This window comes from Charadrius vociferus, unplaced genomic scaffold (genome assembly GCF_000708025.1).
Source record: "Charadrius vociferus isolate BGI_N301 unplaced genomic scaffold, ASM70802v2 scaffold429, whole genome shotgun sequence".
Classification (NCBI taxonomy): domain Eukaryota; kingdom Metazoa; phylum Chordata; class Aves; order Charadriiformes; family Charadriidae; genus Charadrius; species Charadrius vociferus.
The window spans coordinates 245,729-264,406 of NW_009650250.1; the positions used below are offsets into that span (position 1 = coordinate 245,729).

General features: G+C 35.6%; 1 protein-coding gene across 1 annotated transcript in view; it reads left to right on the plus strand.

Annotated features, from left to right (window-relative positions):
• CCSER2 (coiled-coil serine-rich protein 2) overlaps positions 1-18,678 on the plus strand; it is a 54,113-nt gene that overhangs the window by 24,393 nt on the left and 11,042 nt on the right. Inside the window, exons 6-8 of the mRNA XM_009893027.1 lie at positions 8,353-8,436; positions 10,331-10,417; positions 12,168-12,266. Of these exons, the coding sequence (XP_009891329.1) occupies positions 8,353-8,436; positions 10,331-10,417; positions 12,168-12,266 (270 nt within the window). The remainder of the gene's footprint in view (positions 1-8,352; positions 8,437-10,330; positions 10,418-12,167; positions 12,267-18,678) is intronic.

The following is an 18,678-nucleotide window of genomic DNA, read 5'->3' on the forward strand; positions in this document are numbered from 1 at the left end:
GACAAAATCAGAAATAACAATCGCAGCAAAAATAATGTAGTGTCAGAGAGGGAAGGTGTGTTCTTAGAACTTCATGTCTGAGTAGTGGGCTGCATAATCTGTGCCTCCCAACAGCCTCAAGCATGTACATGAGACAGCAGGCAACTCTTTATCCAGAGCTTTTAATGCCTTTAACCCAAGGACAATTAAACAACTAGATAGACGATCTGTGTATGTGTAGTTCATTGTGTAAAGGCATGCATGTTATAGCCAAATAGTGGGTGGCCCTGCAGAATATTGTATTTTAATTCGTAGTCTAGTTTATAATAGCCAGACTTTTCTAAGAGGTTACAGAACACAAACCTAGCCTCAAGTAGCTCAGATAAAGTTTTTTTTAAAAAAAAACAAACCCTTAAACTCACAAAAGAAAGAGTCACTCCTAATATATATATGTTTTTCAAAGTTTGCAGCTTCTCTTGCCAAAGGCTTGCTGTTATCCCCCTCCCTGTAATAGTGGGTTTTGTAATAACAAGTATTGTTCTTCCCTTAAAACTTTGTCAATCATACTTCTCTGTTTTCCTGACCTTACCCCCACCCCAATTTTGACTGTCTGCTTCCAAAACTCATCGCTGGACTTCTGAATGTTTATTCTACTCTCCTGTGTATATTCCAGCCTTTTAATCAAACAATATGGTAGTAATGTAAAAGTAAATAACCTGTTAGAGGGGGAAACTTTAGACCTTTACTACCTTTATTTACTAAACAATTAGAGTAAAACTTGTATGAAACATTTTTTCATTATTTGTAAGTGCTAAACCTTTCCTGAAAATATTGAGCTTTATACTAACAGAAATGAGTAAAAAAGTATTGTAATTGTTCACAAACTTACATTTCTGTTCTTTACAATTACACGCACTTCAGCAGTCTGAACATTGAACTAGTACTTGTTCTTAGTCTGGGTCATGACAGGCCTCTTCTTACAAAAGGTGAAAAAGCAAGATAGAAAGTCAGCTCCTTTCAAACACTAGCTGTAGTATAGAAAGCAGAAGTTCTTATATTTGCTTCACCTATATTGTATGTTTAAATGTATAAGTGTTACCTTTTTCCAGGTATTATTATTCAATTTGGATAGGTAAAATAGAGCTGTAGTCAGGTCTTAGGCATGAGGTCTTACAGGAACAGTTATAGTAAAATAATAAGATTTAGTAATTAAATTCAGTTTTATACAGTTACCTAATCAGCTGTAGTGTGGCTTACTGTAGAACATAGCATGTAATGAATGTATACCTAAGCAGATTCTTATGGCCGCTTTATGTGCTATATTGGATTTGTTGCTGTGACTATAGCTCACATAACCATTAGAAATTATCTTGAATATTACTAGCAGCATAGCTGCAACAGCATGGGTTTGGTGGTGTGTTCTCAGTTCTTCTTGGAAAAAAAAAGCAGTTATTTGAGTAGTCTAGCCTTTTCTGAACTCCACGTGACCAGGCGAATGGTGCCAGCAGTACACATGCTGTCTGCTTACTCCTCGCATCCTGCCATCTTGATGTATCTTCAGACAGTGAAATCAGCAATAGGAGTCTGTCTCATGCAGAGTTTTTTAAAATTTTCACTGTAGTAAGTATAACATTCTCTGATTTTGCAGTAATGTTACACTAGCTTATATGGAGTGAAAAACGTACATTCTTTTTGTACTAAATGCAGTTGTAATTATTTACAGGGTGATGTTGAACTACTGGTGAATATTCTCACTTAATGCTTAACTGGAGCACCAACTTTGTATTGTAAGAAGTCTAACTCTAGTAATAATTGACATCTAAATGTTAATGCCTCTTAAACATTGACTAAGGTACTTCATTTGCATGCCTAATAGTAAAGATGTTTTCTTCTGATCTTAAAAATTTCTTCCTTCTTCCTTTTCCTCTTCCTCAGTTTCTTAAACTTGCTCTAGGTTGAGGCTACAGGTTCGATGTGTGTTAGAACATCCTTATTTAAATAAGAATGGTACTATTTCTGATGCCCTAGAGCCTGTGATCTAGGCAAGGATTGACCATCCTCCTCTGTAGTAACTTCCTCTGGAGACTGGAAGAAATGATTAGCAACCACCCTGTCTTATCTCGGATAACCACTCACTGATATTTTAAGGAGGACTGAAGCATGAAGTGATTCAAAGAACTGAAAGATCTGTGAAGCCCTTATTTCTGGGGGAGGGAAGTTTTAATAAAAATGTTTCTTTTCAACTTTCTTTCATGAATGGAAAAGAAATTCTATTTTTCGATCACAAATCTTTATTGTAACTTATCGTATATGACTAGCCCACTTGTATGAAAAAGTATGAATGAAAAATTGAGTCTGTAGTGCGAAATTAAATGCACCAATGTATTTTTGCTGAGGCTTTAGATTACTAAGCTGCTTGCGTACATTTGAAGTACATACTCGTTGTGTTCTTTTTGCCCCTGTGTCTGGCGAGATCTGTAAGAGATTTTTTTTGTTATAAGAAGCCTGAAGACAAGGACAAAACAGATTTTATTAATGAAATACAAAGGTTTTTTGTGTCATGTATTAAGTTGTATAAATTGCACTTACAGTTGTTACTTTTTTTTAGCCACAAAATAGTTCACCTCAGTGACTTAACTGTGCTTGAAGGAAACTGAACCAAAGAAATCAACAAACAGCAAATAAAATTGGCAAATTCTAAGTTTAAAAGTTGGTTAGCTGTTGGCCTGTCATTATAATGGCATTTGACAGTGCAATGGAAATTGCATGATGCTCATTTGAAGCGATATTTGAATGAAACCACACTCAAAATGTGAAGTAGTCAGCAAGTAAATAGCACCCCCTACTTGATGGACACTTAATGAATTTCCTGTTTGTATCTTTAAAAATGCTGTTAGCAAAGAGCCTATTCAAATGAGTAATTTGTACCAAAGAAAACTTTGACTTGGGAGTCAAAGGCTAGACCTTGATAAAACTTTAACCTTGATGAACTTCAGAAATAATTATCTAGCATTTTTCAGCTTCTTCATGAACTGTAGATGCTGGAATGTTGAAAGAATTCTCAAGGTGAATGTATTAGTATGCTATTAGTAGTATATTCTTTGAAAACACTGCATGTTAAAATGTAGTTTATGCTGTTAGGGAACTGCAAGATATTTGCCAAAAATGTGTTTGCTTTTAATAGGTTGATTTTTGTGATAGAAGAATTTTAAAATATGTTAGTATAATGAAACCAACTATTGGCTTTAAGCTTTTAGCTTTGTATCTTCCTCTGAGGCAATATTGGCGATCTCTTCTGAGAGAGAATACCCTTTATCTTGTCTCTTCTATTCTTCTAGAAGTTCTATAGTTTTGCTTTAGTTAAAGGCACATGTAAAATAAAGCCTGCAAGTAATATCACCCAAAGAAAGCAAGGGGAAAAGGCGAGAAGGAAAGGGTAGGCAGCGAGAACAGCTGCACTGTCTGTATGCTGTATAGAAGGTGCTCGTTTATAACATTGAAATATGTTCCAGGGACTATTATGGTGTGTTTAGTGATAGAGCTTGACTTTTCTTTTGGTTGTATTTTTTTCTGCTGAGAAAATAGGAGCAAATACAAGCCAATGTGGTGGTTTTTGAGCTGCTAAACTGTTTATCAGCAGAAATACTGCTGTGTTCAAAGCCCAACACTCTGTACACAGCAGACTATAATCAGCACAGTAGGTTAGAAAGGTAGTGAGGTTTTTCATTAGGCCATTCCTGACTAAATTGTATACGATACGCTTCTTCATAAATAACCATCTGTGACCAAATAAAAATTAATGTTTAGTATTCTGTTTACCAAAAGCAATGTCAGTCCCTTGGCAATTTATAAGGTGAAGCAAGCACAGGGATTTGTGTGTCATGTATACTAAAGATTTCACACTTGTAAAACATTGGCATGAGAGCATATTAAGTAGAACCACTCAAGAATACAGGTTTCAATTTGTGGCTGTTTGGGTGAATTGTGGTGTACCTGTGACAGCCAGGCTGGAGGGTCATTCCCATAACCTTTAGCTCCTGTACTTAAGTTGGACTGAAAATGACAGATGCCAACTTGAGATTATGATCAAGTGCTTCAGTTAGACTGTAACATTTGGGAGTGGGTATGTAAAAATGTTTCACATGTAGAAAATTAATTGTCCAGAGAAATAAGGTGCATGATAGTGTATACACTTGGGGAAGAAAGGATTGTTACATATTCTCGCTACACGTACATTTCAGAGTTGTATCTGTAACTCTGAGTTCATCCTAAAACAGTAACATCAGCTGGTCTGTAGTAAATTAGCTTGTAAGAAAATTAGGAAGGTATTAATTTTCTCAACAGATACATTTTGAAAAGGAATATGAAGCTGAAATAATATTCAGCATGAGATGGGGCTACTTTAATAGTCATGCCTGTAAAGCTTTAGGCATTCTTCTGGATTTGTTGTATAGGTACTATGCTGATAAACACTAAAATGTTGTCAGAGATGTGATGAATTATATCTCTTCACACTTGTCTTCAAGAAGTTGATGTTAAGTTTGGTTTTTTTAGGAGCAACCTTTTGGTCTTTGAGTATTCTAAAAGTGTTTGAAGGGAATTTGTGTGTGGATTTTTATTTTTTTTTTCCCCCACCATAACCACCTGTTCTCTTTATGTACCTATTAGTAAACTTAGGATGATTTTGTGTGTCTTGCTGGGGTATTTTGTAGTGGTTTCTGGTTCCAGGTTTGCTGTGATTTTTTTACAAGCTGCTACAAAAAAAATACCTTGAGGCACGTGATTATGATTACCTCAGCTTACTACATAGGGACTACCCAAAATGGGCCAAAAGCTGAAGTGTATGCTGTTGACTTCAGCCCAGCAAAAAATTTCCAGTAAATGTGGTTGAATTGAAAATTGCTGTGGACAGGTAACATTTCAAATGGATGGCTGATACTCATAGCAACAAGAAAAGGAGTGTGAAATGATTAATCACTGGCATGTTACTTACTGTTTTCTTGAGCATATTCTTGATTAAACATTGCATGCAAATATATGAATTTTTATCAGGTTAAAATAATCAACTTATAATTGAAGACTATCCCTACATAACTAATTAAACATTGCAACATTAGTCCTCTGTCAGTTTACATTCTGCATGTTATTTTCATGCCTAAAGGGCCAGTAATGTTTAAAATAACTGCACTAGGTTTGTCAGAATGTATTAGTTTTGAGTTTTTTGTTGCAATGTTTTAAATTTGGGAAATAGTTAATAGTATTTGTAACTATTTTTTCCTTCTAATGCTGCTGTTTTGCAAAAGCAATGTTCTGCTAGGGAAATTAGTAAAATGTTTTGTTGCTGCTTATGTTTCCAAGTAGAACTGACTTTTCAATGCATTTGATAAGCATTTGTGTGTGATATAACTATCCTGATTTATTGTTTTTGTAAGCATCTTTTACGTTTGGTACAAATGAGACTGGTCCAACTGCTCTAAAGACATGATTATATTATAATGAATAGTGTATTCTACTATTGTAAAAATCTTAGTCAGGTAAAACCCAAGAGCTATCAGCTTTTTATATTGCCTATTGCAATGTGATTATAAGCTTTATAAAGCTTATTGTAACTTTACCAAAAAGGGTAAAATTATATGTTCTTTCCAAGGTTCCAGAATTTGATGATATCATAGCGTATAATTTCTAGGCTACCCAAAAGAGCATGTGCATGTAATAAGTACAATTTGTTTTGCTAATTCTGTTGTCTTTTTGCTAATTCTAACATATTTTTTGGTGGGGTTTTTTGTACATAGCCTTATTCTGCTATATTTTTTCCGCTTCCCTATCTCATTTTAGCAGTATGATGAGCAAGAAAAAGCCAAACAAGAAAAATTGCAAAGATGAATCCTAGCATATGTTTATAATGGGATGCTTAAGTTGCCACTGATACTGTTAGAACTTTTTTTTGTGGTTACACTGAGTTCATTATATGTATTAAGATAATTAAAACCGTGGTAAGGGAATTGATGCAAATGAACTTAGTTCTTGCTTTGCTAGTGAACAGTAACCAGGTATGGCACAGGGCTGGAGTACTTAATTTAAATTGCCAGAGAATGTGTGACATAACTTTCTTTGCAATTGGGTCATAATCTGCTGTTGTAGAATGTTTTATTGCTCCGCTTATATGCATTTTAAAGGAAATAAAAGGTATATCAGAGGTATCAGTGATAGAGCTTTTAAAAGCCATGCAAGATACTTTTGTTTGCAATAGTTTGTCTTGTTTTGTTTCCATTCCCATGATTACAATTATAACTGACGGTCTGTACCCTGTCTTGTGAAAGCATGTATTTGCTTGTATAGTTGTTTAAAATAACAAATGTTGATGGAAATCTGTTAATTGCTGCTCATTTCCTCTAGCATTTTAAAAATGTTTTGGATTAAAAAAATGTTTCTCTGAAATATTTTGCACAATAATATAATAAACCGCTGTATTGTAACTTGTTCATAACAGACTGTAAACTGCTGCTTCATCATCCTGCCATTTGCTGGCGATCTGCCTGGAAGGGACCAGCAGTTACTTGTGAATTGAATATAACTGTGTGTTGGACAGTGTAAGCTGAAATACTTGCTATGTTAAGGAGTGAGAAGCCTTGAAATTTGACTGCTCTCACAAGTAATAGTCACTTTAAAAAAGAAGAAGAAAAAAGAAGCCAACAAGTATAAAAAAAAACCAAACAAAAAAGAAAAAAAAATAAAACCAACCAACCAAAAAAACCCCTACCACCACCACCAAAAAAAAATAAAAAAAAAAAAACCCACCACAAGAAAAACCCCAAAACCAACAACACCAAAAAACCCCCGAACCAAAACAAAAAAAACCCACCCCAAAAAAACCACCCACCAACAAAACTTAAAATTAAATTTAACTATCTGTAGTATAGTAAAAGCAATTTGGAACTGTGTGGTAATTCTTAGTATTTTTATCTTTAAGACTGGTGATGGTTGTGCATATTTTGGCTGCAGGTAATCAGTGACTCTAGGAAAAAGTAAAAATTGAATTGTTAAAAGTTTATCAACTTTTTTTGCGTCCGGACAATTTTCTTTATGTTTCTCTGCAATTTAGTTAAATGTATAAGAAAGATTTCTTATCGATTAAAAACCAAAAAAGATACCTCATGGACATGATGGACATAAATAGGTCTATTGTGGGTTTTTTTCCCTTAACTGAACTTTAGCATTTGAGCTGTGGTTCTGCTCTCATGGTTTTGGGGAATTGCTGGCTCAGCCTCAGCGGTTTTAGACAGGTTTTGAGATAGGCTGCTCTTACATTCTACAAATGCAGTCTTAGGCAGTGAGGTCATTGGGCAAAGAAACTCATCCCTAGGAACCCTAAAAAAATATGGGATACTACTGTAAAGTAGAAGATCAATTTATTTTTCTCTTTAAGAAGGTAGCGGATGGAGGAGATAGACTGAAAGGGGAGTAGGGGAGGAAATCTTTTTTACACCAAGGGAATGGGGGTTATGGTTTTCTACTGCCATAAAATAACTGTGCTGTAATTGTACTGTGGGTTTTTGTCAAATTGAGATTGGACACAATGTTGTGGTACAAACCTGAGAACATATCGCAAGAATACACTGTCAGTTGTTCAGTCTGTGATGTGGCTCTGTAACCAAACTGAACTGTTCCAGGGTTGAGCGCCACAGTGCTGCACATAATGGCTGTGTCAGTTTTTGTCACGAGAGCCTAAGTGTTTCAGTACGTATCCAGGCAATCACCTTTTGGCATCTTTGCTGGTTATTTCTGTTTCTGCTGCCTGTACTTAATTTCAGAGTTCATAACTGTAAGGGGGAGAATACTTTTGTGTGGTTCCAGTTTTTGTAATTGATACTTAGTTCTGATGGCTCGGAATTAATTTTCTATTAGTCTGCTCAGTACCAAATGTTGCTTTTTTAGTTAAGAATTCCTAGCTGAAATATTCTGGCTGTATATTTTGATATTGCTCACACAGGTTATTTGAATGGGTACTGAAGGAAATGAAGCTTAAAAATCACAGAGCATCCTTCCTGATACAATGCGTTTGAACACCATGGCTGATTTTTACCAGATCTTTGCGCAAAATCAACACACTTTGACATAGCTGCAGCTGTTCCTGCGGCTTTGACAAGAGGGAGCCTGTTCATGGCCTTTATTTGGGTCCTGTACACGTGCTGCAGCAAGGAAGGCTTTCCTATCGGGGGGGGGAAAAAAAAAGGAAAATTCCCAGTGAGAAAGGTCAGACATTGTAACAGTTCAGCAGAGAGGTGGTGTGACTCCATCCTTGAAAGCATGTTTGGAAGGGAATTGTTTCAGCAAGTAGCTTGAGCTTTTGTTCTTGTTTTTGTTCTCCGATAGAATGATGAAAATGTGTCGCTCCAGGACATCCCACTCTCAGTTCCATCAAGTCCAGAACCACAAGAACCGGAGTCAACTTTTAAGGTAAATGACACTGATTTACTCTACAGAATAAGAGAGAGAAACCCGTTTGTATTTAAAAAAAAAAAACAAAAACAAAAACAAAGAAACGAAAACAAAACCACCAAACACAACCCCAAAACTTCTGTGTCACTGAAGTAGTGCTTCTTGCTGCTTTCATCTATTTAAATGCAAACCTAGCAAATGTTTGTGTACTTCATCTTTTCAGTTTTGTTAAAATGGAAGGGTTTATTTGACTGTTTAAAACACATACTTACAAAGGCTAGCACGGTTTAAATAATTAAAATAACTTTGCCTTTTGGTATTTGTAGCAGTCATGTGAGAATTTATAGCTGTAGAGTAACTTCTTTCAGAAATTTTCTGCCTGCTTCATAAGTGTTAGAATTTGAAAAGACAATTTTCGCTTTGAAGTGTAATCATACCATGCTTATTCAATTACTTGCTGTTTCATTACACTTATTGTTGACTTCAGTTTAAAATATCTTTCATCTAAAGTAAGTTTTCCCTCAGATAATGTAGGTATTGCAGACATAACTTAAAAACAACGTGAACCCCATAAAGTCAAAGATGTGTTTATTGTTTTAGAAAGGGTATTAAAGGAAGAAGGAATCACAATGGATCTTCCAAAAAGGATCATCTTTTATGATTACAGACTTGTAATGTTGTGCTTTCTACAGTGGTAAGGCTTTATAGCATTGCTTGAGGGTTTATTGTAAAATCAGTATAGAAAGATCTCTGTTCCTGCACTTACGGAAGGGGAACCATCCTTGCTGAAGATAAAATGAAATTACGAATACTTCTTGAAAGGGAAGAACACTTACAATCTTATTCCTGTTTGAAGGCTGTCCAAATTCTGGTTTCACGGTTTACGAGGTTTGCCAGAGCTGTAGATCCATATGCATCACGCTTTAGCAACTCCGGTTTCCACATTGTTAATATTTATGCCTTCTTTTATCTTTAATTGTTGTCTGATGTACTTGTTGTGCTTGTCCTTCTACAGTCACCTCCCTCAAAATCATAGTCTTAATTCTTAGAGGAAAAAGTATTGCTTTTTAACTTCATTTAAAAAAAAAAAAGCGCTAGGTTTAACTTATATTTTGAGTTGTCACTTCTTTAATTGGTACTGCCATATGGTTTGAAAAATTGCACAACAAATCAATCTGGGTGTTGTCCTAAAGCAGTAACTAATAACATCTTCAGTGAAACTGAAATAGTAGATATATGCTACTAAATGGAAGTACGCCCCTTAATTTATGGCCTAGCTATAATGGCACAGTTAAAAAATACATTAAAAATACCTTGTGATGAAAAATTATTTTTAAAAAATTCACTCTTGCATACTTACCAGTTTTTTAGTCTCTGAACTTTGCATAATTATTTTAGGTCTTCTGTTTTTAGTAGGATGTATTCAAATCAGTTGAACTGTTTGCATTCAGTAAACACTAGTTATGCTTATGTTTCTAAATATTTTTTTCTTGTCTCTATAATTTTATCTTAATGATTTTAAATAGCAGTTCACTTAACTTTTAAGTGTCAGTATTTCTTCTTGTTATTGGGTAAAGAGGAGTATAGGTAGCATTTGATGGCTAAGGATATTCATCTGCATGGTGTAAGTTGCTTGTACAACAGATGAATTACTGCATCAAAAATGCAGCTGATTTACTTACCCTGAAAATTGGGTCATCCTAACTCTATTAGAGAGACTTCTAGTCAAGTTTCTTCACTCTAGGTTGTATGCCTGCAGCCCATCTCACCATGCGAATAAGAGAAGGAAAACATGTGCTACTGTTGCTGCCAGTCCTCCATGAATGTCTGATGTAATATATTCTGTAGAGGTGTTGATTTAGAATGTGTAGCCCTTACAGAAAACTTCTTATTGCTCTCTGTTCTATTGCAGATGGACGATCTGCTTAATGAGATCAGGCAGCTTAAAGACGAACTGAAGAAAAAGGATGAAACAATCAACCAATTAGAGCATCAACTTGTAAGTATAATATGAAATGTTTAGCAAAATCCCAAGTGTGCACTGCAGAGTGTAACTTCAATATGTAATTCTTATGAAGGCTTTAAGAGGGGCTAGGTGGCTAATTTTTTTCTTACACTTTCATTATAACAGAGGTACATATGGGTTCTTTTTAGACCCACAGGTCTGTAAAGGTTCAGTTAGATCAATTCTACATGTTCTAGTGTGTTTGCAGCTCTACACCTGGGATCTTCAGTTCTGTAGGCCAGTCATGATTTGTAGGTGTGGCACTAAGCAAGGGTGTTTATATGATTGTTAAATATATATCACTTCCAAAACAAGCACTTTGCACATAATTCTAGAAGCTGTTCAGAAGTAACAATAAGCAAAGAAAAGGCATTTCATGCTTGAAGGATTTTAAAAATTAACAAGTGTTGGGCCTGTCATTTTTCTTGAAGCTTTTTTGTTGTTTTTTTTCCTCCCCCTCCTTTCCCCTGCTGTCCGTTAGTTTAATGAAGAATTCCACCATAGAACTTAAAGCTAATCAAGATAGTATTCAAAGTTGATTCTTTTTTAAAGCAAACAAACAAGACCCAAAGCACGTTGAATAGTAAGATTAAATTGGCCAAGTGAATAAAAGTTATGGGGGCACTTTCATCATAAATCAGGTTCAGGCAGACACTTTAGTCCTCAAGCAAAAGTTACACATGCCTTTTTGTTCTTGTTCTGAGTTAGCTTTAGATTTTGCCACGTGTATCTCTGCATTTGGTTCTGGTAAACTCACCTGCTGTGGCAATTCTTGTAAAATAGCGCCACATTTTGAAGCTATCAAGCAAGATCTTAAAGGTAGGGTGGAAGACATACCACGAGGTGCACACCATATTTATTTATCACGGCTGGAGACAGTCTTGTGTGACTGTAATCTCTAATGAGATGTTCAGCATGTGCTTTTGTACATATGTTGTCGTGGTTTAGGCTCTCCAGGACATACGTGCACTGAAACTGACCTGTTGTCTTCATCCTTTCCCTGTCTAGTGTGTGATCGTTCCCTCTAAAACAAAAATGAGAGATTCAGATTTGGTTTTTGCTCTTTCTTAAATGACAGAATTCCAGATAACAGCATACCAAAACAAATTGTCTTGTCTATTAGTATTTTGCAGTAAGTGTTCATTTTTTCAGCACACTTAGTCTCACTCTTACCATCAGCCTTCAAAGATTTCAAGTACATCTTCTTCCCTGCTAGGTTGTATACCTAATTACTGTAGTAACTGAAAACTTTGTTGCACCTAAGGAACTCTGCCGTAAAGATGGGTAAAACTTATATTTGTTACTATTGTAAGATGAATTAAATTTCTGAAGCACCACATTCTTTAAGTGAATCAGAAACCATTTCCAAAAGTTAACATTTATTATAGATTATTTCCAAATATACTTTGGGAAAAGAAGGAGCTCTGCAGCACTGTAAATACTAGTTTCTACAGTTTAATCATATTGTGCCCAGAAAAGTGGTGGAATTGCCATCCCTGGAGGTATTTAAAAGACGTGTAGATGTGGTGCTGAGGGACGTGGTTTAGTGGTGGCTTTGGCAGTCTTAGGTTAATGGTTGGACTCTATCTTAAAGGTCCCTTCAACCTAGACAATTCTATGATTCTATACTGTCAAGTAACGCAGAATATCTGAATGCTGGGCCTTGACTATGCTTTTCGAGAGGCTTAGTTATTTTTCTAACAAATTCTCCTTTCTTTTTCTCTTTTTTTTGGGGGTGATTAAGGCCACTAGATGTAACTGCCAGAAAGACAGTCAGAAACCTACAGGGTCAACGTGCATGTATGCTGATAAATTTACGCAAACCTCCTGGAGGAGGAGTTCTGTGAGTAAAACACGCCAGTCCTTCTTGGTTATAACTTTCTGCATTTCATTCCCCAGTTCTATTACTTTTGCTGTCACACAAGTTGGCCTTGTTTAAGACATTCTGTGCTGTATGCGAGAGTGATATCCTTCCTACTGTGCATTCCTTACGTTCTTCTGCATCCCTTTGATTTAAACATTACAAACGTTTTTTTAAGTAATTAAACTCTAGAAGACTCCTATTAATAATCACCCTTTGCACTATTTCATTTACAGTCAGTCCAAGCTGTATATCTAATCATACATAAGGTATTTTCCTTCATCCTGACTTTAAAGTCATAGGTATCTCTATGTTGGTTTTTTCCTGGTTAAAGTTTTGTTGTTGATATTCTCACATTTGTTGAGAAAAACAACAGTGTATTCTAAGCTTCTGTCCACAAGTGTAAAAACAAAAGTTAATCTTTTTAATAAAACAAAATCTAATTTTATCCTTTATTTGAAGAATAAGAACTCAAGTAATTCAAAAAATTATTGGGTGAAAATCACTTTGACAATGTGCATCTTCATTCCCATATGTTGTTGCATGGATCACATGTGCTTCCATTATATAAAACTTACATTCTTCATGGGACGCTAACAGAATATGTAAGATGGGGGAGGGACAAATGTCTGATATTATATAATAATAAGGATTTACCTTTGAACGATAAATGTGGCTTTTGTCAGTCACCAGCAAATAGTCTTTGGATCTTGAAGCTACTGCTCTGGCTTGTATCCTGAGAGGTGTTTTTAAATGTTTAATAATGGGTTAGACTTTTTGTATTTTTGTTTTACCCTTGATGTAAGATTGTAGTAAAAATAAATCACCCTTGCTTTCCTTCTAGAGTTACTCTTTTAAATATATAGTGCTAGGACAGCAATACCACCACAGTGTATGTTCACTTGTTGCTAGCAAAGAGCTTTATCCTGTTGACGCTGTGCTTTTCAACTGTCTTCTGTCTGATAAGAACCCAAAATAAAAAAGATCATAACCTTAAGTAGCTTTTAGTTTGCTCTGACACCTCTGTTCTGGAAAGTATGTGTAATGGCTTCAGTATTTATCCCATTTGTTTCTTTTCCTCTTACTTTGGAGCTTTTGAACACTTGTATTGCTTCTTTTTCGTAAGTTTTAATTTCGTATCTGTGATGTTCGTTTGATGTTTTTCTGTGTGCATGCTGTTACTAGATTAGTGGCTATTGTTGCTTGCATGTTCCTTTTTTTCCTATCATTTTCCACATAAATTCAGAAACGGAGAAGTAACTATTGAAAGTCAGTTGCTAACTACAGAAGCTTTAGCTTGAGCAACCTGTGCTATTAATTGGTAAGATAAGGGTAATTGGAGAAGATGTGGAATGTAAGTTTGTGTCTTAGGTAAAAGTGGTCATTTAGCCCAATTGTCTGGTTTGGTCAGGTTGAAATACATTTCTAAGTTATTCAGTAGTCTTTTATTCAAAAAGACACTTTTTTGTCATTAGGAAATTTGAGTTAAGGGAGAATATAAGTTAAACCCCTCTGCTGTATTCATGGTTGAGTGTGTGTATGTGCGTGGATACTTGTATATGTATACATGTGTATGATACACGTACATATGTGTGTAGGCCTGTGCTCATTAGATGCACATCAGATAAACATCTCAGTATTGTTGTCTTCACATGTAAAGTTTCTCATGAAAATTGATAAAGGAATTAAGAAAATTCATGAAGTATTCACCGATTTTTCAAAATACACTGCTTTTCAGGAACTTCCATTTGTAAATGATAGCTGAAAAGTTTGGGACAGAATGGTTTTTTGAGTATCTTCTCCTTTGCATATTTGTAAGTTGTTATATGGAGGCTTTCTGTAAGCAAACAGAAATTGATATGAGCTTCTTAATATGGGATTTCTTAAAGGGGGACAATAGTCTTCCTGTTGTAGCTGAGTTCCAGTTCTCGTGATCAGACCTCAACTTTCTGCTTAATAGTTTGTCTGCTAACGTGCATTTTTATTCTTCCTTGCATGGCTTAATAGGAGTGTAAGTGTAGAAAAAACCTTGGCATCAAATCGTTATTCTGGAACCCAATGACATAAAATGTCACTTGCAATGGAAAGGGGAGACAATTGGCTCTATTTTCTTCAGGCAGGAGTATGATAAATGGAAATAGCAGGAGACACCTGAGTAAAATGTATTCTTACTGAAAAAGTCTTAAAATAATTGTATTGCTTTATTAACATTCCTGTTCAGCTTAATATAATGGTCTTGAACTGAGAGCACAGGCTGGGATAAATCAGATTTATTGGTCCTAAACATGATCTGAATCATGAAGTTTAGTTAATGTTTATGAAATGTTGAAGTTTCTATATAGACTGCGTTTTTTAAAAAAAATTATAATTGAAATCTTAGCAATGAAAATACAACTCTTGAGGCATATGTTTTTTGCTTCTTTAAGCTTGTTAAGTTATCAAAGTTGAATATTTGACTAATTCCTTTTTTCCTTTAAGTGTTGACCTGTCAGTCCCTTTAAACGATGGTGAACATCAGGAAGTTACTTTATTTAGATTATTGTAACTTTCAAGATTATTCTGAAAGTTTACAAATTCTAGCAGAACTGGTACTATATGGTGATTCCTGAAGCATAAATAACAGTCTAGGAACACACTTATTGTGATTTACTGTTTCAGGAAACACTTTAAATGCTTCCAGAAACATGTTTAACAAACACTGTTAATGTAGTGTTTCATAAAGAACAGATGCTAGAAAAAACTAGGAAATAGTGAGAGTGGAAATCGACTATTGAAAGATTTCAGTTGGAAATTTAAGACCGTATGAATTGCAGTAGTTTATTACCAATCTAATGTCCATTTGAAATAGCCAGTATTTCTGATCACTTCATTGTTCTCCCAGTAAACAGGCAAGTGAATATCATTAAACATATTCTTTTTAGAAAGTCATGTTCTTATCTGTTCTTTCTTTATTACCAGGTACTTCTATAAAATGGTCCATCCTGAGGTGTTTATAAACTTGTCTGGGCTTACTCTCTTTATGGACCACATAGTTTTTGAATGTACTTTTAGGATTTCTTTCCTATTTAAAGGTAAATTTGTACATAAATGGAAGCTATGTAACTTCAGGTTGATCCTTGAAACTTAGTGATAAAACCTAGTGGCTGAAAAGAAATGTTTTGAAAATGGGGCATATTAACCTATTGCCTCGCCTCTGTCTGATACATGGAGGTTTTTTTAAGCACCGTCCTGACAATATGCTCAAAACTAAAGTATCTGATTTCTGACTGTTTGTATAGACAATGGTAACTTTAAGGGAAACATTATTTTTGGTTAGCCATCCTCAGGATAAAGGCAAGCATTCACTGATGGGTAGACCATAACACTTCGAGAAGGATTTCTGATAGATCTCTTATACTGCATTCGCTTCCTCTTAATTTATGCCTATCATGTAACTATCATTGAGGACACCCCCCAACAAAAAAACCCCACAACTGATCAAAAAAACCCACCAAAAAACAACTGGAAGATGGTACTTAACAAAATTACGTGAAGAAATTAATGTTGATTGACAAAGCTTAAAAGAAGAAAAAAGCGAGCATCCATTGCCACAATTGTCTCGAAGGCTTTGTAGCATTGTTTCTATAATACTACATGCTGACTGTGTTTTTCTGTTTTTTTTTTTAAAAACCCACCAAAAAACAACTGGAAGATGGTACTTAACAAAATTACGTGAAGAAATTAATGTTGATTGACAAAGCTTAAAAGAAGAAAAAAGCGAGCATCCATTGCCACAATTGTCTCGAAGGCTTTGTAGCATTGTTTCTATAATACTACATGCTGACTGTGTTTTTCTGTTTTTTTTTTTAAATATTTTGAGGGTAAAGGGGTTAGATGTCAAGTTTATGTTGAAAAATTATTTGCCTTTTTGAACCGGAAAGGTTTTTTGCAGCTGCTGAGAAGTAAAAGACAAGCAAGCAAACTACAAAGCCTGAATATGGATGAAGATGTCGGTAAAGGATGCTGGCCCCTAAGGTCCAGTTCCTTAGCATAACACAACTCCTCCTAGCTCATGGGTGCTCTTCCATGCCCTGCAACAGTAGATAGTACACAGTAAAAGCTGATTTTTCTCCTTGGTCTTGGAATAGTACAAAGTGATGAGAATAAGTTTTGCTTCTGAAATGTGTGTACAAGTTCATTCTTGTCTCTGGTAAAATGACAAGAAAAAATTCAGTTTGCCTGGGAGCATGCATATTCTTGGGTTTTGCTACATTTGTTCTCTACTTCTGCACTGAGACATATTCTTTGCCTTCCGTTTGAGTATTGCTCCAGTTTGTCATTTCAAAGCCTTTCACATCAATTGTTTGGATGAACCTTCATAATACTTTAGCTGTCTTTGTTTACTGTTGTCTTTGAGTAATCTCCTTCCACCTTGGTGTTAAAGTTTCTACATGCTTTGACCCTGCAACTATGAACTTAAACTTCCAGGTTTTGAAGCCTAGTCACTGTAGTAGTGTTTACTTTCAGATTCAGCCCAGGTTTCTCTTGTTGTCCAGTACTCTGCAGTTCACTTGCTGATCCATTGTAATGTACATTTTTGGTGAAAGTACCATGCCTGGACTAGATAGTTGTGTTGTGCATGTTTCTTGCTCTCTTGCAGTAACAGTGCATAACATGTAGGTGCATGCACAGAAGAGAGGTCCTTTAAACATTTCACAGGCAATTCTTGTTGGTTTATTGTAAACCAGCACGAGACTGTTGTGCTTTGGGTTTTTTTGACCTGAATACTTTCAGAAAGACTATTGCTTGTCAGAACTGCTTGTTCATAATATGTAGGCTAGCAAGAGGAGACTGCTGCTAAAACATTTTGGTTGCTTTGATACTTGAAGTATGTCATTCTAAGTTTGCTGATGATGTGGAGCTCTGAGTTTGTATGAGACAACTGGCAAGGCTAGGTGAGACACAGCAAAAACCATCTCTCCTTGAAAGGGTTCAAAGGCTCCAGCTGTATGGGTAAAAATGGATCTTTCCTGTATTTGTGTTTCTGCAGCAGAAGAGACTTTTTAAAGCAGTAGCAGGTTTGGATATTGGTGGATCCTTGGGAAAAGAGATGGAATATTTGGCTGTTGGCCTCAAACACCTATGCAGCAATAGCTTAGAAATTTCTCTTGTTCTTTTCTGGAAGAAGCAATTGCTTTTTGTCATGTGATTGCTTATTCTAAGGTTGAGTTATCCTCATAGCAATGGAGAACTCTGACCTTAATATCCTCATACTAGCCTTTGAAAAGAAAACAAAACCCAACCAACCAACAAAACACAGTTCTGTAGTGCAGTTAGGGTCAGAACTTCATAAAGCAATTAGCAGCAATAGTACAATTCATCAGGATCTCTGAAGGACATTCATCATTTTGTTCTGGCTTGTAGACAGCTTTATTTCAGCTGCTCTTAGTTTTCCACTCCTGACTCTCCTGTTTTGCCTGGTGTTTAAAATTCTGAATGACTTCTTTTTTTGGGAGGCTTTTGCTATTTCACAATTCCGATATCTGGGGAGTGAGAGGAATGTGATTTAAGTTTCGTGTCTGGATGCACTTAGCTGCAGGGAGGAACTGTTCTGACTGTTGTCTAACATCAAAGTGCAAGTGGAAAGACTTGCATCAGACTCGGCTTCAGAACCCAGAAGAATCCCATCAAATGACTGGGATTTTTTTTAATAGAAGCTGAGGGTAAGTCATGTTCTCATCTAAATTCTAGCATCGCTTGCTTATGATTTTTATAGCCTTTTTAATAATCAAGCATAAAATAAATTGTGATTCAGGTTTTTCTTGCCTATAGTGGGAAACTACCCCATTTTCTTTGTGTTATGTACCATAATCTGATGAGAAGTGCTTATTAGTGTGTGTTTCTTTTTTTCCTGTTCTTTGGATTTCTTGAGAACCTCGGCACACGTTTGACTAATAGAAGGGGATGGATGTGACTTGTTTAAAGGAGAAAGCTTTGTAAATTTGCTGGAGTTTTGTGAAATACTAGTAAAAGAAAAGTCATCTTTTCATAAGCCAGGCTTATTTGCAGACATTTATCTCTTAATATGCTGTATGTATGGGATCGGTACAACCTTTATCATTTGTAAAATCAGTGTAATTCATAATCCCCATCTTAAATTCCCAGTGCTGTATTTCCTGGTCCTTACTAGGTTCGATTGATGTTAATTTTAATTACTTTATTTGATGTACAATTAAACAATGCTTGTTATGATTTCTTTATAAATAAGAAATGTGACACTTATTTGATATTTGCCTGTGTGGAGCAGTGTAAACTCTCAAGACTGCCAGAGGAAGAGCTGATGGTTCTGCTTCTCAGATTATAAATGTTCTCCAGCATTTGGGAGAATGGGGCTGAACTGTGCCTGGAGAGCGGT